Here is a 24642-nt window from a genome sequence, read left to right on the forward strand (position 1 = left end):
AGTTAGTGGGCAAATTTTCTAACCTTTCCTCCCTCAGACAATGCAGATGCATCAGGGCAAAGAACACAGAACAGGAAAATCTGACTAGATAAGTTATATAGAACAGTGAAGCAAAAATTATCTGATTGCTTTCTGAGAAACTACTCTGTACAGTCGACTGGATTGTAGTGGGTATATGTCTTAACTCATCTCTAAATATAATGTCAACCTCAGCTGTTTTATGAACACATACTGGAAACAACTATTGAAAAATGTGAGGCATGTGGTCAAAATGAAGGATGCAATACATCAGTGGTTCCCAAACTTCAACAACCTGTGAACCCCTTTCATTAAAATGTCAAGTTTCACGAACCCTCTCCTAAAAATGAATATTTCCAGGGATTTTCTCCTTTACCTGAGTATAAATTATAAAAGCAGTGATCTTGGAAATATAAAATTTGTTTTTATGACATGATTATACACTATTTATTATTAATTATTATGTATAATTACATTATGAAAAAGGCAACATTCTTCCAAGATCTCACTTTCGTAGCTTGTATAATTTTGAATAAGCCTGTTATAAGACAAGGCTCCTATGTTTCATCAAGGAGTATCAGATGTGAAACAGCGTGAAGGTATTTAAGAAGCCAACTCAAAGACTTCCTCTTGCACAAGCATTCAGGTCTTGAGCAGTCCAGGCACACAACGCACGTTACAACAAAGCTTAAACTTATTCTTCATAATAATTTTAAAAACAATATTAGTTGCCTATTTAATTTTAAAAACAGAAAAAAATATCCACCTCCCTTTCTATTTCATATAAGGAGTCTTGAAGTTTAAATGTGTGTGATAGATATGCTTGCTTTGATCTGCTTAGCTCTTGGAAGTCCAGGGGCTCCGGACTGCTGGCCCCGGGCTGCCTGGGGTCCCTAGAGACAGCTCTGTCCGCCATTAGGGAATTTTTCCCCCTCCGAAAACTCCCTGTAACATTTCGTGAACCCCCAGGGGTTCATGAACCCCAGTTTGGGAATCACTGCAATAGATGTTTATAGATAAGAAAAAAAAAAGGATAAAAAGACTAAGTTTACAAACTTTTTCTGATCTATAGTTTCAGAATTCAGTACTTGCAATACTAACAATACACCACTGTAGGATCAAAAGATTTGGGAATCTACCAAGAGCAGCAGTTGAGAGAAGTAATTGGGAATAAGAGGGAGAAGTGTCATTTGCTTCATAAAAATGCTTTATACTTACTAAATTATCAGTCTCTGGATCTTCACAAAAAAAGGGTTTTCCTTCCTTCTCCTGCTTCCTTACAAAATTTTCAATATCTACATCAAAACTAGCAGAGGTAGTGCCTTCTGAGCCCTGTGTAGATTGTTCACATTTTTCAAACAATAGTGCTAACAATGGAAACAGTGGGTGCCTAGGAATAAATACATAATAAAATCAGGCCTGAATAAATATTTTTTTAATTTATATTTACTACTTTATAATGTTAGGTATCCAAAAAGTAAAAACCTAACCACCACTCATCCAGAAAAGCAATTCTGTAAGTTTTATTAACAGATTATATACAACACAACTGATAATATTAGCCAAAATACATGTGAGGGGTTTTTTTGCTTTTGTTTTTTTAAATAAGAGTGAAACTGTATAAGATTTAGACATAACTAAAGCTGTATAATAAAGCAGGACTATGTAATTGGACCTTAATAAGAAGAAATCATAATTGCAGTTATGAAGCTATGAAATGCCATTTTATTAATTGTTATTTAGTAGAAGGTGATGTATTAGTACACTGTGTAATGGATTAACACTGACACAAAGAATGAAACCAGATTTAAATTACAAAAAAAAACAAGCCTGAGAGCACACATCTGGTCTCCAATATGTGCCCCATTTCAATATAATAAAATCACCTTACAGTTTGGTACAATTGAGAACGGCCTGTATTATGAGAGACTCACTGTGAAATTAGCTAACTTGGCTCAGGTCAGGACTAAGATGATTTTACCATTAACTCACTTTGTCATCTTGGCCAACTCACTTACCCTCCCTCCTATGTGTCATTTTCCCCATGTGTAAACTGGCAATAACAGTGCTTTTGTAAAACACTTTTGGTATGTCTACACTGCAAAGTGAAGATGTGATTGTAGCATGGCTAGGCATACATATGATAGCTTTAAATTTAGCTAGCACAGGTCACAATAGCAGTGTACTCATAGCAGCACAGGTTTCAGAATGGGCTACCAACCAAAGTACATGGCTAGGGTCCATGGAGGGCTTGTATTCTGGTTGATAGCCCATACTAAAGTCCTTGCCACTATGTGTACACTGCTACTGTTACCCACACTAGCTAGATTAAAGCTAACACAGGTATGCCTACCCATGCTATAATTACATCCTCCCTTTGCAGTTTATACATACTGATTAATATCTTCAAATGAAAAGTGCTAAGATAAGTATTTTTGTATTACAGAGTTGTGAGAAAAGGCACATTTTTATTTATTTATTTTTAATCTACAGAAAAAGTGGTACAGGTTTCGTTGATCACAAAAAAATAAAATAAAATAAATGAGAAAAGGCCTTACATACTATTGAAGCTAATTCTAACATATAAAATATAACGGGACAGCTTGAGTTAAAGTCACTATTCCTCAATAGCCTAGACAAAATACTATTGCTAACTTAAAGCTTGATGCCTGCTGCCCACTACAGCTATAGCAATATCTGTTTTTAATAACTGACATGTGCACTTCATAATAGTCTTCAAGATCATGCAACAGAATCCTAAATTTGGGGAAATTTTTGCCTTAAGTAAAGAATCTAAAAATGAAACCATTTTATTTGAACTTACTCATCGTTTACTTGCAAACTACAACTCATCTGGTTTTAATCTGCCTAGTTAAAAGGAAAAAAAAAAGGCAAAACCACACCCCGAACTGTACTTTTTACCCTTCAAATACACAACCAAAGTCCATAATACTACCTGTAAATGGCCTGCTTGTCTGCATCCATTGGCGTCTGAGATTCTACAGGGGCAGGACTCACTCCTTCTGCATCAGTTTCAGAGCAGTTTGGGTCTTGTTCAGTTTTTAACTCGGTTACCACTTGCATCTGTAGAAAAAGGAGGATAAGTTATTTTACGTCACCAAGCACAAAGATTTATTAGTAAGTATACTGTTTTCTAAGTAAATAGCAATGCAAAAAGCTAGTAAATTGCCAGAAGCTTGGTATGATTTGGCAATTATACAAAAAGCATAAGCAGTAACAAGAAACTCATTTAATCCTTGACACTTTCTGTTGGATAGTGTAAAGGTCATTTCAAGTTTCAGCACTCAGCTTTAAAATTGGGATGATTGATATTAGTGAACTGCTAAAGCATTTTGTGTCTCACAAGCAGCTATTTTTGGAACAGGTTAGACATATATTACTCCAAAAATGAGATTACGAAAACGCTGACTTACCAGCCTTTGTGGTGAAATCACAATAAAATTTTTACCCTCCTATTGATTTCCTTCTCCCTTTCCACAGATATGCTGATGGAAATAGGGACTCTGAAGCTAGTTTCCTAATCCATTAAAATTTACACTTTGTTATACAGAACTGAAATATAGCATTTGTTGCAGTCTTTCACTAATCAGGAATGTAATTTCGCCTTACAATTTACCTCTAAACTTTTACATATGCAGATAATATTAAACAATATAGGAATACCTACTCAATGTAAAAAGCAACAGTAGTTGTATTTAAAAAGTAATATTTACTAGTTTTTCAGCAGAATGGAGTGAAGTAACTGCCATTAAAAATATTTTAACAAGGCATTTGTTTGCCAGTTCAACTAAATGAGCTCATCTTCATATCCATGCAGAACAAACTTAATCAGCTTAAAACAGAACAACGACAAATTAAAATCAAGTTAAGTGAAAGATACCAGCCTAAAAAGGCATCCAATAGCGTATGTTAGAGAGAGACTATGAGTCTGAAAAGCTACTCTGCAGTTTGTGTGGGAGTGCAGGGCACAAGTAAATGCTGCAATAGTAAGAGGCAAGAAAAAGATGCAAAACAGGAAAGCACCAAAGCACCTTAAAAGATAAGCTTAAAAAGTCATGATTTAAACATTACTAACAGGATATAGAGTCCTGTAATCTTTGGGTAGTTTTATGCTATTCCATGATCATATTGGGTATATTATAGCTCCACAAGAACATTGTTAGAGTTACAGTAGGGCAATTCAATCTGCACATATAGAACATCCTGAATGGCACCAATGGACTGAGAATGCCTTTGAGACTTTCTGATGGCTTTCTAAAATGGGACTTCCATTCTTTTTCACCTACAGCAAGGTATCTTTAGACTAAGAGCCCGCTTAAGGGGGACAAAAAGATCATCCTACTTGAAGAACTTATCCACCATGGAATCCAATCTTCCCTTCAAAAAGGATTGCATTTTTCTTCCAGCTTGAACATTTGTCACGTCCCCCTAGGGGCACCGAACCAGTGGCATAAGAAGATTCTTTTTCTGCTTGAACCATGGCAGTTTGTGTCTTACGCAGAAAAGCCAGGCTGCATTAAGCACCATCACCACATTAGGATCAAGGCCTCAGAAAGAAAATTAAAAAGCACAGAAGGACCCACCCTCACAAGGGCTGTCACCACCTTGTTCTCAAGAGCAATCCTTTGAAGAAAGAGTCAGCCCCTTAATAAATATTAGAGTAACCAATTCAGACGTCATCTAGGGACAAAGCTTCACCTAATTCCGCACACAACAAAGAAAAGGAATTTAAGACACTATCCTGGAGCGAGTCTTGCATAGGCTGTTTGGACTTTGTTGTCGGACATGGCTGAGCCCTCCTTTAGCTCAACAGGAAATTTTGAGAAAATGGCAGAACTTCCTAACCCTCAAGAAGTTCTCTCGGAAGGGTTAGCTGATTTGGAAGCTACTGTGCCTGGAGAAAGACATAATTGATGGACTTATTTTTTGGCTAACAATGGGAAAACAAGTTACCTAAATCTGGGGGCTACATTCTTTCAGCTGTTTCCTGCTGATGACAGAAGCCAAGACGCACCAAAACCAGAAGACTACCTTGTGGCAGAGTGCTCCTGAAGCGCAAAACAAAAAAAGAACTACCGCTCTGCTCCTGAGGGAATTCTGCACCACTGTGCATTCACATAATTCGTGTGCCGTGCAGAATTTTCTTTCCTCAGCACAAAATATATTCTGCCAAGAAGTGCTGCAGTTACGCCTTTTGCCCACCAGGGGCCGCTGTTATGCCAGAACAGAGAGCAGACGCTGCTCGGTGGAAGCAGCCCCAGCTGCAGACAGGGAAGAGAAAAGACTCTGTTCCTCACAGCATCCTACCTGTGGGGCTAGTTCAGGAAGCATGGTATATGGGGAGGGTGGAACACATGGAGCTGCTGGGGAGTTACAGACTGGGGTTCAGAAGGGCTAGTTCAGAAGGGGGGACAGACTAGGGTGGGAGCTGAATGGGAGTGGGGGTGCAGGGACACATGGGGATGGCTGAGTGGGGACACATGGGGACAGAAGGGTGCAGGGACACGGTGGGAAAGGTGGCCGGCTGAGTGGGAGTTCAGGGACACATGGGGATGGGGCAGAGGTGCCTGACTGAATGAGGCTAGGGATCAGCAAGAGTCTGCATGGGGGAGGCTCCCTAACAACCCCTCCTACCCCACCCCCCAAAAAACGGTTCCATACTTCTTCCACACATACCCAACAACCCTCCAAGTTCACACCTAGGCTCCCTTCCAGCAATTACTTTCCTCTTCCTCAGCTCCTCCATTACCCTTGACTTCTCCAAGTCTTTGCACTGCTTCTGAGGGGCGTGGGAAATACATTTCTGTATTGTAGTTTAAATAAATTACTACTCAAAATTACATAATTGCGGATAGATATTTTGAAATAAATTACCAAAATAATTGAAACTGGCATAATTATATTGTGTTATTTTGACAAATAAAATATACAGAATTTTGCCAAATTTGAAACTATTGTATACAGAATTTTTAAACTTATGGCGCAGAATTTTTTTTAGGGTGCAGAATTCTCCCAGGAGTAAACTACCACTAGCCAGGGTGGATTTGATTTAAATCAAATTGATTTAAATCATGACTTAAATCACTAGTCAGGAAGACTCGATCTAATCATGGATTTCTACATAAAAGTGCATTCTTGTTGGTTGTTATAACCTTAATACATATTCTTCACAACTCAGAGATAGATGTAGGTTTCATTTTTAGAAGGTACACACTATACATTTTTAAAGTGAAAACTTTTCAGATTAGTTTTACAGCTATATCAGAAAAGAAACAATTGTTTGGTTATTTCATTTACCAAAGGTAACTGAGGCAGATATTTATGAAGTCATTGGGAAGTGAACTATCTCCAATTCAACAGGTTAATCATTAATATTTGGAGGATTTTCTTGCCATGCTGTATTAGGAGGAGATCACCACCAGACAGACATTTAAATTGTTTTATTTAACTAAAACAACGTTATGTATTCTGGATTTTTCTCTTCAACAGCAAACGTGTGATATTTTAACAAAACAAGCACAAGAATTTTTGAATTTAATTAAACATTCAAGTTTTTTTTAAAACCAGGTTTGTTTTTGTTAAAATTGTTTTTAAACTAAAATAGTTAAATGAAACATTTAAAAAAAATTAAATTGATTATGTCATCCAGGTCAATATGAGAAACTTAAAATATTGGCTTCTGCAGCCCACTCAGTTGTCTTTACCTTCATTTTCCTGTTTGGTCATAATCTGGGAAAGAAAAAACAAGCTTTTCAGGTCCCAAATGATTTCTCAATTTGGAATGAATTAGTCCAAAGGAAGAAAATATTCTTTCTACACTGGCTGAAGAAGCTACTGCTGTTAAAAGTGAGATTATCACTTCAGCAGTCTCTGAATCCAAGTGCTTAAAACAAAAAAAGAGTTGAAACCCCCATCTGACACCTTATTTCTGATTACAGAGACTTTAACAGTGCTTTTCTGTTGAAAATGGATTGAAGACTCCAAATCCACTAGTTAACTCTTGTGTCTTTCTTTAAAAGATCATCAGCAAACATATTTCTTGAATGGTTCATCCTTAGCTCTGAAGTTTATTATAGTTGGCATTATGGAGGGATGATTGCTGGATGTCCATGTCATAGCCAACTCCTCTTCTTCAGCAGTTAAGGTTTGATCCTGGTACCAAGTATTGAGAATATTTGCAAGAAAATAAGCTGGAAATAGTGCTTGTCCCATTCGTTTTTTTAATGCTTGTAATTTAACTCTGTCATTGCATATTTCTCATTTTAAGATCTCACTCAGTTCCTTTCAAATTTCAACAGCGTCAGCAATAAAACAGCTATTTCCCTGCATTTTGTTCCAGGTTACGGAAATAGACTTCAGGGTACTCAGCATGCGTTCAACATTTCTCTTAAGATCAACGTTGAGAACTTTGGCTGCGACAGTACCATCTATTTTTTCATGATTTTGTTCCAAACTGTCATCAGATTAGGCCAGTTCTTGATATAGTGCTCAAAACAGTCCACTACTGAGTTTCACCACATGTCTTGTGGGAGAATTACCTTGGTTCCTCCCACTCTTTTCAGAGCAGCCGCTGCAATATTTTGCAATTTCAACAACATTAGCCTTTATTTCTGGAACCTGAAGTCTTTGGCTAGGAGGTGCATCACATGATCACTGCAATCGTATGTTATTAGCTTGGGACTCTCTTCATGCTCTTCTAAATAATTTCTTCTCATTTTGGATACATTTGCAGCATTTTCTGTGACCAAACTGCATACCAGACATTTGAAATTTTTTTCACACTTTGTTATAGCTTTTACTGCTACTTCTTGTAAGTATTCTGCCGTGTGTGCGCATTTCCTGATGTATCAATTGTTTCTGTAAGGAAGACATTCCCTTCTTCTGTTGTCACACAAGCACATACAACAGGATCATTATGGACATTGTTCCACCCATCAAGACTCAGGTTAACAATTTTACCCTCTAAACTTTTTGCACACTGCTCAATTTTTCTTTCATACACTTTATCCAAATTTGCCTGCAACATCTGCTCTGTTGGTGGACTGTATCCCAGTCTGAGTGACTGAACCATGTTAATGAAGTGTGGGTTCTCAATCATATGGAAAGGAGAGTTTGTTGCATAAACAAACTGGGCAATTTTTTCATCAATTACCTCTTTTTGTAATCTGCTGGTTTTTAATCACAAACTTATCTTTACTGGTTGTTTCTGGATGATGGAGATTTTTTTTTCTTTTTGCTACAGCTGATATACTGTGGCTATGTGACATACATGATGTGACTGAAATATTATCATTGGCAGATAACTCTGAAACTATGGAAAATTATGGTGATCTTGAAGGTGGATAGTCTTCAGAATCCTGTATGTTGAGGATGGATTCTCCTAAACAAAATAAATCAATGCAGTTATTTTATTATTACCATACTGCTCATTTAGTATTACTCATTTCATTCACTGATACTCAGTACTACTTTAAAGGTGAAATTGTAAAAAGATGATCTGCCTATTTCAGTTATTTTTTTTAATCACAACTGCATCTAAAATGACAGTACCACAGAGTAACAAATATATTTTTTGCTCAAACACGACAATTTAAGAAGAGTCCAGAAGGAAGACAGGCAGTCCTTAAGAAAGAAGTATGAAATAAAAAAAGTTTACCAACCTGAAGATCCTGCATATTCAGACACGTTCCTTTCATCATCTTCAATACAGCTTCCTCCTGAGAAGGAGCACTTCTCATGATGTTGTTTCATTTGGGCAACCAGGCCTTGCATTTCTTTGTTGCACTGTTTGCATTTTGCAAGCATGCCTGTTTTACCCACAGGTAGAGGAACTTCATTAAAATATTCCCAAACCGGGTCTCTTTTACAGTCTTCTGCCATTATAGGTTTTCCCTTCTAGTGAGAGAATGGTATGGTAGATCTCAAATCAATGAAGGCTACACTCAGAAAGACCTTAAGACTTCTGGAATATGCTGCTCGAATAGTTTCACTTTTGTTTCTACTGCCTGTCCCTCCCTTCTCACATTTATCTTCAGACTTTTTCTCCTTGTCCAGATCTATTCCGCCCCCAATAATCTTCTATTCACTGAACTTTTTGAAACTTCGCACTTTTAGAGAGATAAAAGGGATTGACTCTGTGTACACAAATTTGCAGAGGGACAACAGGGTGAGGTCTGTTATTTCTCACCTCTATATATTATTTATTTTAAAACACTTTTGCTGTTAACAAGAATGTTATCTCTGGAGTGCAGACACAAATTCACAGGTTGAGAACTGCAAAACTAAGCATCTCTGATGGTATCTTCTAGACTGAGCCCCATTGGGTAGATAGAAAGATTAACTTAAACAATCTATACAGAAGCCCCTGGAATCTCATAAGATTGGATCCCTAATCCATTAACTATTGGAACTCATTTACAAAACTTTTCTTAAACATTACATGAACATATTGTCTCATACTATAGAATTAGAATTTATAATCCCTATTCCAGGATGAGATTGTTTTAATTAAGATACATTATAGCTCAAAGATATCTTTAGATAGGTTTTTTCCTCAAAAAGCATTTTATCAAAATAATCCAATTTTTTAAATTTTTTTTTTTTTAAAAAAATCAGTGATTTTTATCCACCATTCCACCATCTCTTTACCAAGGCAAATAAGTATTCTAAACTAAGTAAACCTGTCAAAGAAAAGGGTTTATGGAAAAAAAGCTCTCCAAAATAAAAGCAGGAGGTACTCCAAAAAGAAGACAGCAATCCAGAGACCTGCCTCTTTGGAAATAAAAGAGAACTTACTGTTCAGCTAACCAGGCCTCTTTGTAGGGGAAGCAACAACTCAGTTTTTCTTCTGACAGTTAACACTATCTCCATCTACTGGCAGGAAGACTTGTACCTACTGCTCAGGCTGGCATACAGCAATAATGGAGAACAGGTCTTCAGAGTGCGGATCAATGGCATAACTTGCCCACAGACTAATGTTAATTTGAATGCAGTTTTAGGAACCACTGCTCCAAGATGCAACATCACATATAGAGCCTAACCTTAAACAAAAAGGTAAATTTTTCACTTGCTAATAGTAATGCAATACATAGAGGAGAAAAAATGCTCTCACTTGTTGCCCATCTTGATAGTTGTCTATACTTAATGTCTGTGTTGCCATCATGGTTAATGAAGGGTTTAGAATGTCAAATCATCACAAGAAAGAACACATATTCTAGAAAAGAGTAAAAGATGTCAGTTACAAAAATAATTTTTTTTAAAATGGATTCTACACAATGCAAAAAATGTTACCAAAATTTGTGTGCGCAACAGCAAAGTGACTCAGTTATTTAATTGATCATGCAATTATATTATTTTTTTACGCAGCCATCACTCTCGCAAACAAAACATTTAAATTAATTGAGCTATGGAAATTTAAGGCTCTGAACCCTACATGTTTTCCTTCTGTAATGTGTCCAGTCATCAGGAGTGCTTTGGTTGTTGCCAAATCTTTCCCACACTCTTGCATATCACTGTAGTATATGACAATCAAGATGACTAATTATTCATTATTTTCCATATGTATTCTATTTTCTAGATATTAAAAACAGTCTCAAGTGGAGTTTTTCCATTGAGAAAACATTTCAGGTAGTTTGAAGAATATTCTCCATTTTCATTTTGTTGAAGGGTTTTCATATCATGAACAGAGGAAGGTCACAGCTAAGGATACTATTTAGTCACAGAGATCACGGCAGTCACGGATTCCATGACTTTACTGGACTCCATGACTTCTTTGGCTGTCAGGGACTGAAGCCAGGACCGTGGCTTTGGCCAGGGCTGTGAGCCCCTGTCCTGGGGCTGTGACTGTGCACGTACCCCTTCCCCCTTGACTGCAGCTGGTGATGTGTGCCCTGCCCTGTAGTGGGGGCTGGAGCCAGGACTGTGTGGCTTCAGCTGGGGCTGTGTATTCCCTACCCCTTTGGCTGGGGCTTGAGCCAAAGCCATGCGCAAACTGCCACCCCACATACTGGGGCCAGGGCCATGCGCCACTGCCGCACTCCCCACACGAAAATGGCTGGAGCCATATGTTGTTGTCCACTCCTCTCTCCCCGCTGGAGCTGTGGGCCCCTGCCCCATGGCTTTGGCTAGAGCTGGAATCTGGGCTATGTACTCCCTACCGTGGCTGCTGCCGGGGCTGGAGCCAGGACTGTGTGCAGCTGTGGCCAGAGGTGGAGTCGTGGGGCTGCGTGCCCCCCACCCATGGCAGTGGGGCTGGTGCTGTCAGTCCGTACCCCCAATTGGGGCTCCAGGTGTCATTCTTCTTCCCTACCTCTCCCCCCTACCCCCCAGCCCTGTCTCCTGGTTACTTTTAGTAAAGTCACAGACAGGTCATGGGCTCCTGTGAATTTTTATTTATTGCCAGTGACTTTTACTAAAAATAACCATGACAAAATGTTAACCTTAGTCTTCGCTCTTTGGGACAAGCCTTTGTATGTGTTTATATGGCACCTAATGGGGCTCCTATCCTGATTGGGGCCTCTAGGCACTACTGTACATTTTCACTGATTTTAAGGCCATAAAGATCCATTATGATCATCTGATCCTCTGCATAATGCAGGCCATAGAACAGCACCCAGCAATTCCTAAATCAAACCTTTATCCTGTGGTTGAGCTCAGCATAATGTTTAGAAAGACATTCAATTTTGTGAAGAAAGGGGATTGGATTCACATTCCTAGATCCTTTGTTTACAGTATTAATGAAAAAGTAGGAGGAGGCTATTTTCTGGTTCTGGTCTGGAGGCAGCAAAGATCTCAAGAGAACAGGATTTTTACAATATTTCAGTCCAAGTCAGTAGAAGCCTCACAAGAACACCTGATCTTGGCAGAAGTTACACCATTCCAAGTCAAAAACCTCACAAGAGCAGATCATGAGATTCTGTCATTTAATAACAGAAAGCCTAGGCCTGATTTGTGTATTCTTGGCCCATCTCCATTTAAAATGCAATTGTCCTTATACTCACCCCACACAACCCCAAAGCAAGCACTGAAGATATAAGAACTATTAATCTATTAATACTGCATTGCATTCTCATTAATCTATATAGATATGGGTGGGCAGAGATGCTGGAACAAATTTTTATAGTGGAGTGCTGAAAGCAGAAACCATGTATTTGGTTGTTATTACTACTTCAAGCCAGGGGGTGTTGCTACACCACCAACACCCTTAGTTCCAGCACCCCTGGGGGTAGGGCAGAAATTAACAATCTTTTTCATAAAACTTTTCCATTATAACAATCTTTCTTACATAAAATTTCTCATGACAAAAGGTACATTGCTATATTGCCATAAACAAACTTACACACATTAATACTGGGATAAAAATCAAAACAAGAAAGGTATTTTGTACCTAGATATTACAACACTAGACTTCTATAACACCTTTAAAGGGATCTTTAAACCTCATTGGTCCATAGTGATTGACAGCATGGTAAAAAGGATGTAAGTGGTGGCCAAAAGCCTGGTTGGTAGTTGGTATTTGTACCATCTGGTGAGGGAGGTCTCTCAAGGTTCTCCACCTTAGGTGGCCTGGAGAGCAGTGCCTCCTTCCATGTGTTACCTAGAAATACAAGACCAGACTGAGGTGGAAGGTCACTAAAACAGCCTTATGGCTCAGTTTTTCCATCTGTAAAATGGAGATAATGCTTTCTTCTTTGAGTGCTGTCCCTGTGAATGCTCTACTTCAGGTGTCGGTGTATCCCGGGGCCGTTGATCAGACATTTTGAGTAGAAGTGCCCGTTTGGGACACACTTGTGCAGTAGTCATCTTGAGACACAGTTGGCGTCTCATCTAATGAGCACATGACGTCACAGAGGAGAAGATACCACCCTACCCCGCGATCAGGACCCCTGACCTCTCTGCCACCTCACCGTCAGGGACCACCTAAATGGAGACACTACTCTATTCTCTCCTGCTCCTCAAAAGATTGTGCTTCAGGCTAAGATCTGGATACCGAGAAGGATGGGGAGTGTCTAGGTCTTTCCCTCTGAGTACTCTCCCTCTGGGAAACTGTTGTGTAAAAGCAACTCATGAATCCCAGCAAGGTCATTGCATGGGCATAGGCCTGGGGGGCCATCCATGGGTGCCCATACCAAGGCCCAGAATCACACCTGGTCTCCTGGTATCTAGTACGCGTGTGCAGTTCGCACTGTGTAGTCCATGATATGAGTGGGGGGGTATGCAATATCACTGAATACAGAACTTCATCGACATCTTTGTCTTCACTTGAGAAGGAGCGAGCAGTCCCAGATGGTGATGGTGAACAATGTGGTACCGGTTACACTGTGCAAGGACAGGTGCGTATCGCTGGGAGCTCAGTGCAAAGCAGGGGTGATTCCAGAGTCTCAGAAATGAGCAGGTCTTTTGGGAATCTAAATTCCTGTATTACCGGCATCAACAACATCGGTATCAGGGACGGTATTTGCGTCGGTACCATGGGAAGCATGTGCATCAATGCCCATACTGTTGGTGCTGATGGTGTCGAGATGACTATGTGCTCTGTCGATTGTGAGGTAGGTGAAGGCCAAGTTCTTGTCAGTGCCGAAGCACTTGGTACTGTGTGTTTAGGTGGTGTCCTCTGTGCCGTCTTTGAGGTTCTGGGCTTCTCTTTGCCTCTATTGCCTGACAGTGCAGTCTTGTCCAGTCCGGTCCTCTTGGGGTCCTTGGACTTATCGGCAGTGTTGGTACTGGAGGTCCCAGGGAGTCAAAGATACTGTGTTTATACCTGACAGCATGGAGGCTACTGACCTTGTCAGGGAACTCTTTCTGGGATAGCTCCTTGGTAGGCAAACTTGGGGCCCTTTTCTTACTCTCTTTGTGAGAGTCTGCTGCCTTTCTCTTCATGGATAGTGGAGAGTGTGAGGTGGCAGATGTCGGTACTGTCGGTGATCGCTGCTCTGGAGAGATGCCAGGACTGGAGTCTGAGGCTAGCCGCAGCAAACTCTCCATCATTAAAAGTTTCAGCTTCAATTCACAGGCTTTTCAGGCCTGAGTTTTGAGCCTGAGACACTGTGTGCATTTTTGTGGGAAGCACACTTCTCCCAAGCAACGAATGCATTGGGAGTGCCCGTTGCTCATGGGGATGCCTCTCGGCAAGAGAGGCACCTTTTCAACCCAGGGTATCCTGGCATAACCCCCATGTAGGGATAACTCCTGTGAAGGAAAGAATTTAGGGAAATACCAATCTGAACTAAAGGGTAACGAGGAGGAAGAAAAACAATTTAACAAGGAGAAAAAGGGAAAGAAAATGGAAGCAACTATTAACTATCTAAATTTTAAAGAAAAAACATATCATTATAAAAAGCACTAAAGGCACTAGAACGGGCTCTGCAAAGACTCTGTCTCTGGACAAGGGCGGTTGCAAAAGAATGGATGACGGTTAGATTACACAGCCCTATATAGTTGCTGCTCACAACGTGAGACCAGGGGAGAATGGGCTCATGTGCAGTCCAACAGGCACTGCTACCAAAAATCGCAGATCCTAGGTACAGGGACGCATACACACCTAAGGTGAAGCACCCACAGGGACACTACTCCAAGAAGAATCTATTTTTTCATGTTTAACTGCCATCTCAAATTTAAGACCTATTAAAACAGGTTTAAGATTTTCTATTAAAACTTCTCCCTTCTCGGATTTAACTGACAACCTTACAATACTTCCAAAATCTATATTCTCTCTCCTCCTCTTCATGTATCCAATCCCTGTAATTCATGTTATTTCTTCCTCTTTAATATTTCCAAATCTGTCCTTTTCTCTTTGTGACCATTGATCAAAACATGTCTACACCAGATCATCCTCTTACCTTGATTCTGATAACTTTCAATTATCTTTTACCATTCCAATATACTACTAATGTTAGTTTTCTCACACACCATTTGACTACCACATTTTATTCTTAAGAACATAAGAATGATCATACTGGGTCAGACCAATGGTCCATTTAGCCCAGTATCCTGTCTTCCAATAGTAGCCAATGCCAGATGCTTCAGAGGGATTGAACAGGATATATTTATATCAAGTGATCCATCCCCTGTCATCCACTCCCAGCTTCTGGCAGTTAGAGGCTGAGGAGATCCAGAGCATGGGATTGCATCCCAATAGCCATTGATGGACCTGTCCTCCATGAACTTATCTAATTCTCTTTTGAACCCAGTTATAGTTTTAGCCTTCACAACATCCCCTGGCAATGAGTTCCACTGGTTGACTTTAATTGTGTGAAGTAGTACTTCCTTTGTTTGTTTTAAACCTGCAGCCTATTAATTCCTCCATCCTTCCCATCTCTTGCTGTAAAAAATTAAAGCTCCTTCTCATCACCTAGAAGGGTTCACACAATCTTTCTTCCACGTACATCTTTGCTCTCATTTCTTCTTATCCCCTCAATTTCCTATGCTTTCTTCCTCTTCCCCTTCACTCCCTCCCCCGACCGCTTATCTTCCTCCTTCCTTCGTCTCCTTTTTCCATCCTCAGATCTCTGCCTTCTAGACTGCCACCAACTACCCCTGAACAACCTCCTTGGCTTCCTCTGAGAAGCTCCCTCTCTGCCCCTCTTCAAATAAATCCAGCTCTCCTATATCTTGTGCTTATCTGATCTTACTAAGACTAATCTCTTCAAGATGGTGAGAGTATTTATGTTCTGTAAAACTTTTACAGCACCAAGAAACAATTTTATTTTAATATAGATTTTTGCTATTTAATTTCTTAAACGTGGTGCTAAATATTGTGTGTGGCGCCACCCATTAATGTAACAAGGATGAATAAAAGGTTCACATTTTATACTACTTTATAAATACCACCTTAGGAAAGTCCAATAAAAATAAAATAAAAAAAGGATAATGAAATTATAAAGTATTTAAATGAGGGTTTCATAAGCCAAATTTTCATTTATTTTCTTGGGAATTAGATCAACGTGTTTTCTCAAATCCTTAGATACTTGGAGGTTTCTATTTTCTAACCCAAATTTATTAAATAATGACTACTAGGTTAGTGTCATTCCACTATCTAATTATGGAATGGAAAGAATGAGGAACACTTCAAAGTTCTTGCTACATTTATCTTGGGTTTACTATTTAAATTCCACTATCCCATATATTTACTAGAGGAGCATATTTAGCTTGAAGGTATCAGTTAACTGCTACTCCATCTCCATAAAACTATAGATTCAGTATCTGTTTTTTGGAATGGCAAAATATTACAGATTTCTCCAGTACAGAAGTTATAAAGAGGGGAAGGTGGGAATAGAAGGAATAAATGCATTTACTCATCAAACCTGTATTATTTCGTTACTGTACTGAGACACGCGATTGTAAGGACTAAGCAGTCTTGTGAAGACCAGCGCTCATCTTAATAGTTAAAGTGGAGGTTTCAGTAAAATTTGTAGGATTCTAAAGGGCCACATTCTAAAGTGGCTGCTTTCTCAGAGTTTCATCATATCTTCAGGTGTGTCTCTTTTTCTGTTTTATCTGACAGTTTATGCTTGGGGAAACCATGTAGATGTCTTCACTTAAATGGAGTGAGGAAAAGAACTGTACATTTTCCCTACTCTTATAGGCTACTCTCATTTCATGTCTTAGGGGGATATCAGAGGGACAAACCAACATAGCTCTATAAATTTATATTGTGCCTCTCTGATCTACTATAATTATTTGAATAAGTCAAATTAAATGGATAAAGGAGAATCAGAAGACATAATTTGGTAAAATCCTTTTGAAAGTTCATATTAAGTCCCTCACAGAAGGCTACTATGGAAACTATGTAGTCACCGAATGAGAGACGATGTTCTGTTCTTTGTAAGAAACTAGTCAAGAGAGAGAAAACAGAAAATAGGAATAAATCATTAATTTTCAATGTGTAAAGGGAGTCTGTCCAAAGGAATCTTTTTCGGACTAATGGAATTTCATACCATTATTAAATGACCTGAAAATAGTGAGAACAGTATTGTGGCAAACTCTGAAGATAAGTTATGTACACTAATCAACACTACAGAAGAACATGAGGAACTTAACAAGGTCCTAACAATGGCCTGGATGACCCCATCATGCCTGATTCTGACACAGAGGAGACTCTCCACGTTTGCACCTCCCCCACCTAGGTGTAAGGGGAGGAGGAAGAGATATTTGGTAATTGGAAGCAGATCAGTAGCTCATTCCACTGAGAAGGGCTCCAACATCACCACCTCTAAATGGAACATTTGAGGAGGACCTCTAAAAGGAATCCTATCATAGTGGTCCTCCCCTATAGCCTCCTTCTGTGGATGAGGAGGATACTGGGCAAGCCAATGACAGATAAAAATTCAGCTAAGATAACTCCAAGGTAACGCAAACTGAAAAGAACAATTTGAGATAATCATGCACACTGACTGGCTCTAAATTAACTGAATCCACTCAGGAAAGACTGAGTCTTCATTGTGTATAACTAAAGAAACATAGCTGTTCATTATGCAGTGGTGGCAAAAAAAAACAAATTATGTTAGGTTTTATTAAGAAAGGGAGAATATAAGAAAGAACAATATAATGTCTTTATATAAATTGGCTGTACATCCTCATCTGTAATACTGCATTCAATTCTAGTCAGCAAAAATATAATTCAATTAAAAAAGGGATAGAGCAGAAATAGAGAAGGTTCACAGAACAGCAACAATGATGATTAGAGGCATGGAAAGATTTCCTTGTGTGAACAAGGTCTATGTAGTTTAGACAGGAAATCAACAGGTGAGCTGAGTCAGGTATATAAAATCCTTAATGGTATACAGGTCAATCATGTGCTCCTATTTACTCTCATAATAAGAAAGTGGACATCCAGTGATATTAACTCAAAGCATAACTACCTTGTGGGATTCATTGGTGCAAGATATGGCTAAAAGAGAGCTTTGTAGGATTCAATAAAGAAACAGATATTCACAGATATAAACAATGTCATTTGCAGGAAGACTACATACGGCAGATAGTTATAAGAGATCTAAAACCTCATTCCTCAGGGTATGAACCAACCATTAATTGCCGTGGGTCATGAAGAAACTTCTATGGAATTATTAGTGCATAATTGTTCCTTATAGGATTTTTTGTTTATTAAACTACACCTTCCTCTGAAGCATTTAGTACTGGCCACAGTTAGACAGACAGATACTGTAGATGTGGGCCACTGACCTGATCTAGTATGACTAGTAGCAGTACTAGTAGTAGTACCAATGCTTTCTATACAACTGTCCATGGTTTTGTGTTCATACATAGCAAAGTGAAAAAAAATAAAAATGGGTATTTCTCCTGCCCAAGGCAGGCTAGCGAGGAACAGACTGCACTTTCCATTCAAATATAATGGAATTTGCCTCCATCTGCACACTGCCTGTTAGAGGAGGAGTTAACATGGTACCAGCTGCAATGAAGCTGCTCACCCCTTTATTTCAACTGGACGTAGAAGCCATTGTCTTATTCCAGCAGATTGAATTCCAGGCTCATTGCTGCACAAGTTAGCAGATACACACCTAGGAATCAACAAGGAAAAATTCAGATGGAAATAATAATTTGGCAAATAGCTTATCAGCTGGAAACAAATCTTTTTCCCCCCAGAAAACAGAGTAATAAAAACAAGGGTTATAAAAAAAAAATGTAATGGTAAGATGTTTTTTCTACCATTTCTATTTTGGGGGGAAAAAAGGATGTATTAAAAAAAAGAATAAACTGCCCAGTCTTTATTGTTGACTTGCCCTGATCTTACGACCTCCAATGTTGCTTTTGTTAGTGCTTGCAAAGGAAAGGAAATATTGTGACTGCTGATCATCTTTCCATTGTACGTGGAACCTTTGTATTTTACTCTCTGGATAAACATCCATTTGCTTGGGCAACACAAGGCAAATTCCAAAATAAATCTAGTGATGGCAAATCAGAACAACTGTGTACTGTCTTAAAAGAAGCTCTTCCATATCAAATCAAACACAGAGCCAAGAACTATTAATCAGCTTTTTTGATATCCTTCTTAATTGTACTCTCTCAAAATAAGTTCAACAATTATTAGTGAAAAAAATAAGTGACCTACTACATGAAAAAATATGCAGAATGTAATGTTGGGAATTATTCATCCCATATGCAGAAAGCTGGTAGGTTGTATTGTAGGTTTACAAAGCAGTTTAAAAAGACTTCTTTAAATTATCACTTAATATTGAATTATGTTTGACATATTAAAACTAGCACTTAATGAGTGCTGATGCAGAAATTATGAAAATGTACTCAGAAAATATGGTTCCTGAAAACACTATTGAAAAATGGCAGTTAACCCAGAGCAAAGTTTATGGTCAATAAAACTATCTCAGGGGAATGGTCAAGATACTAACGCCATACAGAGGTCAAATGGTGAAACAACAACAACTAAAGAGTGGTGATTCTTTAATACACAGTTGTGATTTAAAATAAAACTACGTATTCACTTATTCAAGACTCCATATTTCTAATCATAAAGCAATTTTTTTAAAATTTAGCTACAATGAAAAAAAGAAAAACCCCAAATCCAAATTTTGGAAACTGAACTGGAAATGGTTGGATTTGAGATCTAGAACTTCAGTTGTGTTCAGTGTAGAACCAGTACCTCAAATGGCCAGTTTTTATTCCTGGGATAAACTATAATGAGGACACAGTGGTTCATAGTACTTTCTCCCTTTATCCACCAAAGCCCCACCTCCCCCAAGAAGCTGGACATCCCTAGTTTTCTGCAACTCCCCACTGTTGTCTTTGTGGAGGGAGATCTGTGGCCTCAGTACCGCAATTGCAGGCCGTATATCTGGGGACCACTACATTAGCTTTATGAATGTTATCGGTACGTTATATGTATTGTAGTGGGCTAGGGATTGTATTCTACTCTATGGGGGAGGGTTAACATTGCTCCTCTAGGAATTAAAAATAGTCCCTTGACCCTCCCTCATGTAAGATACCAAGTATGAGCAGAGAAAGGTGCTTACGGAGGACAAGACCCAGGTGGAAGGGTGTTACTGAAGTGTGGAGACTGGATAGGAAAAGATGCTGTGGGAGGAAATTGTGTTAGTTTGAATGGGAGGGAATCACATGAGGTTGTGGTTGTGCAGTCCTCCCCATGAAGATACTTGAGGCCTTAGCAGACCACTATGTTTTCCTGTAGAAGACATCAGAGGAGACTGGAGTGCCACAGGAAATCATGGGGCCTCCATAGGTTGGGACAGTGTGAAGCCTGGGCTTGAGTCTAATATTGCTGAGGTTTTTTAAAATTAATTTTATTCCTTGTGTACTCCTACAAATAGGGCAAGATTTAAAGAGGGAAGGTATGAGCACTCATATATCACAGATTTAGATGTTGATAAGAAAATTAAAGGAACCAAAGGACATAAAGAGAAGAAATTCTTTAATTGCCTAAATACCAATGCTAGGATGCTGGTAACATAAGGAATTGCTCATTTTTTGGGCATAAATTCAGTCTAGTTGGTATTACTGAAACCTGGTGAGACGATTCACATGATTAGTATGTTAAAATCAATGGTTACACCCTATTTAAGAAGGATAAAGGGGAGAGGGAGTGGCACGCTATGTCAAAATGCCATTACCTGTTTCTGAATCACTGACAACTTGGAAGAAAATGATCTTGAATATTTATGGATCAATGTCCTAACAGATAAAGCACAAGATGGGGTATTAGTTGGTGTCTGCTACAGACCAGCAAAACATAGCAGGGAACAGGATGACCAGCTCCTTACACACTTATCTATAAAATATAGGGAAAAATGCTACATGATCATGGAGGACTTTAATTTGAGTGACATATTCTGGATGTCTCATGCTGCAGCAATAAAATATTCTTGGATTTCTAAACAGTATAGATGACAATTTCCTAACTCAAGAAGTGTTGCATCCAACATAGGGGAACTCTATATAAGACCTCATCTTAACATATAAAAAGGACCTAGTCACAAAATTAAAAATTAATGGTAGCTAAATACAAGTGATCATGACTTGATTATTCTGTTTGCACACTAAATATGTAAAGTCCAGACCAGTAATATATATACGTGGTACTTTAAAAGGGCCAATTTCACAAAACTTAACACACTTATGAGCCAAGTCAGGTGGAAAGAGGAATTTAATCAGAGAAGTGTGAATTATAATTGGGAATCATTAAAAACACCGTACTATATCCCCAAAATCTCACAATTGAGGAAGAATGCCATATTGGTTAAAAAAAAAATCTACCTTAGATTAGGTTTAGAGAGGAAGTGAAGGCAAATATAAACAAATGGAAAAAAGGAGAAGTTGATAGTAGTTAATATAAATCAGAAACTAGGAATGGTAGAATATGGATAAGGAAAGCAAAGGGATACAAGGAGATATCTATGATCAGAAGAGTTAAGGACAGTATGGAGTTTTCTAAAAGTGTATTAGCAACAACAGGAATCCTAAAAATAGCATTGACCCATTACTAGATGAAAATGGTAGATTTATCAGTAGTAATGCAGAAAAGGCAGAGGTGTTCAATAAATATTTTTGTTCTGTATGTAGGTGAAAAAAAAAGATGAGGGAGTTATATCATATGATAACATTCTTTCCATTCCGCTAGTATCTCAGGAGGATGTTAAACAGCAGCTACTGAAGTTAGACATTTTTAAATCAGCAGGCCCACATAACTTGTATCCAAGAGTTTTAAAAGAGCTGGTTGAGGAGCTCACTGGACCATTAATGTTGATTTTCAATAAGTATTGGAACACTGGGGACGTTCCAGAATACTGGAAGAAAGCTAATGTTGTTCCAATATTTTAAAAGACTAAACAGGATTACCCATGTAATTATAGACCTCTCAGCCTGACACTGATCCAGGGCAAGATAATGGAGCAGCTGATATGTGTCTTGATTAATAAAGAATTAAAGAAGGGTAATCAATGCAAATTAACATGGATTTATGGAAAATAGATCCTGTCAAACTAACTTGGTACCTTTTTTTTGGATGATACTACAAATTTGGTTGATAAATGTGTGTTGAAGTCATGTACTTAGAATTCTGTAATGCATTTGTCTTGGTACTAACATGACATTTTGATTAAGAAACTAGAATGACATAAAATTAACATGGCACATATTAAATGGATTAAAAGCTGGCTAGCTGATAGGTCACAAAAATGCAACTTTAAATGGGAAATCATCATCAAGCAGGTGTGTTTCTCATGGGGTCCTGCAGGGATTGGTTTTTGGCCCTATGCTATTTAACACTTTTACCAGTGATCTGGAAGAAAACAAAATCACCACCAATAAAGTTTGCAGATGACACAAAAATTAGAGGAGTGATAAATAATGAAGAGGACAGGTCACTGATGCAGAGTGATCCGGATCGCTTGGTAAACTAGGCGCAAGCAAACAATGTGCATTTTAATACAGATAAAAATAAATGTATACAACTAGGAACAAAGAATGTAGGCCATACTTACAGGAGGGGGATTCTATCCTGGGAAGCTGCAACTCTGAAAAAGAATTGGGGATCCTGGTGGACAATCACCATAACATGAGCTTCCAGTGAGATATTGTGGCCAAAAGGATTAATGCGATCCTCAGCTGCACGAACAGGGGAATCTTGAGCAGAGGTAGAGAGGTTATTTTACCTCATATATGGCACTGGTGAGACTGCTGCTGGAATAATGTATCCAGTTCTGGTGTCCACAATTCAAAAAGGATGTTGATAAACTGGAAAGGGTTCAGAGAGCCATGAGAATTATTAAAGGATTAGAAAATATGTGGTATAGTGATAGACTCAAGGAGCTCAATCTATTTAGCTTAACAAAAGAGAAGGTTAAGGGGGTGACTTCATTAGTCCGTTAAGTACCTACAAGGGGAACAAACATGTGATAATGGGTTCTTAAATCTAGTTGGGAAAAGTATCACACAATCCAATGGCCAGAAGTTGAAGCTAGACAAATTCAGACTGGAAATAAGACATTTTTTTTAAAAACAGTGACAGTGATTTACCATTACAAATTTACAAGGGTCATGGTGGATTCTTTATCACTGACAATTTTTAAAACAAGACTGGATTTTTTCTAATACCTGTGCTCTAAGACGGCAGTTCTCAGTCAGGGGTCTGAGGCCCATTGGGGGGCCATGAACAGATTTCAGAGGGTCCGCTAAGCAGGGTCAGTGTTAGACTCTCTGGGGCCCAGGGTAGAAAGTCAAAGCCCCATTGTGCAGGGCTGAACCTTGCCACCCACAGCTCAAGCCAAAGCCTAGCAATTTAGCTTTGTGGGGGCCCTGTGACATGGGGCTCTGGGCAATTGGCCTGCTTGCTACCCGCTAATGCTGGCCCTGTTTTTTATATGCAGAAAACCATATTAACCATGGAACCAATGAAACTTGCCTAAATTTAACCAATGAAAGCCAAAATGGAGACCATTTTAGCTTGATATGGTCAGAGAGAGTACAATAACTTGGCAAGTGTAAAATACTCCATATCCCTATAGGTTAGGAAGTCAAAATCAAAGTTAGTTTGCTTTTGTCACATAAAAAAGACAAAGCTCCACTGAGGTTTTGCTAAAAAGCAAAACAAGGTAACCTGGGCCCAAGGGCCCAATTCTATAAAAGAAAGCACACAAAATAATACCCTAGCATCTTAACTGAAGCATTTACATTGCACACTCATTCTCACAATGCCTACTTTATGTATTAAAAACACAAAGACCTGTGCATACCTTAACAGATGCATACATTAAAGATATTGTTTAAATCAATGAACTTACTAATGCAATAATACAGCAACATAGTGTACAAGAGTGTACTGTGTTACAGGGACTCACTCATTCCACTGCAGTTGAAGTGATTACTTGTCTCTGACTTACCTAAACACTACTGAGCATATACTACAGTTGTTCTGTGTTTGTTATTTATAGGATAGCCAATAATATGATGAACATCCGATGAAGTGAGCTGTAGCTCACGAAAGCTTATGCTCAAATAAATTGGTTAGTCTCTAAGGTGCCACAAGCACTCCTTTCTTTTTTCCAATAATATTATAATCTTTGTTTGGAGGATATTCATATGTGTCTATGGGATTCCCAGAGCATCAGCTTGCAAAAAGAGCTTGTCTACACAGGGAAATGGACTAGCATATCTACAGCAGAAGAATGATTCCACTATGCTGGAGTGACTTTGCAGCATGGCCATTCTATTCCCGAGTGTCACTTTTATTCCAGAATAGTATGCCCACACAGGGGAGTTATAACACCATAGCTGTAGCAGAGTAATTGTTCCATTATAGCTGAAATTATTCCACTATAGCTAGTCCATTTTCCCATGTAGACAAGCCCTAAGAAAGTCACTGATATGATTTTCCATTACAGTAAGAGGAAAATTTGATTTTATGTAACTTTTCTCTTGATTGCTTTGTGATCCAATCAAGCCTCTACCCCACACAGACATGAAAAAGAGTGTAAGGCAAAGTTAAGGTTTGAGTGCATCTTACCTTTCAAGAATGTTAAGTTGGAAATCCAAGAAACATAGAGTTAAGCTTGGATTTCTCAAGCAAGGCACCCAAACTTTGCCCATGAGGAGACAAAAGCTTATCATCATCATTTCTTTGCA

General features: G+C 38.7%; 1 protein-coding gene across 10 annotated transcripts in view; it reads right to left on the minus strand.

The window, feature by feature from the left end:
- Positions 1-24642, minus strand: part of PKNOX1 (PBX/knotted 1 homeobox 1) — a 62894-nt gene that overhangs the window by 28559 nt on the left and 9693 nt on the right. For 4 of the 10 annotated variants that reach the window (XM_084616769.1, XM_084616761.1, XM_084616762.1 and 1 more), the window contains exons 2-7: positions 22503-22755; positions 20634-20694; positions 18462-18551; positions 10151-10252; positions 2975-3102; positions 1237-1408 (exon numbers count right to left, since the gene is read on the minus strand). In XM_084616769.1, coding sequence (XP_084472895.1) covers positions 1237-1408; positions 2975-3102; positions 10151-10201 — 351 coding nt within the window. In that variant the 5' untranslated portion in view covers positions 10202-10252; positions 18462-18551; positions 20634-20694; positions 22503-22755. Of the gene's footprint in view, positions 1-1236; positions 1409-2974; positions 3103-10150; positions 10253-18461; positions 18552-20633; positions 20867-22502; positions 23591-24642 lie in introns of those variants that run through there. The other 6 variants (XM_084616764.1, XM_084616766.1, XM_084616770.1 and 3 more) reach the window with 6 other exon arrangements.

This window comes from Lepidochelys olivacea (genome assembly GCF_965140295.1).
Source record: "Lepidochelys olivacea isolate rLepOli2 genome assembly, chromosome: 1".
In the NCBI taxonomy this organism is placed as follows: Eukaryota; Metazoa; Chordata; order Testudines; family Cheloniidae; genus Lepidochelys; species Lepidochelys olivacea.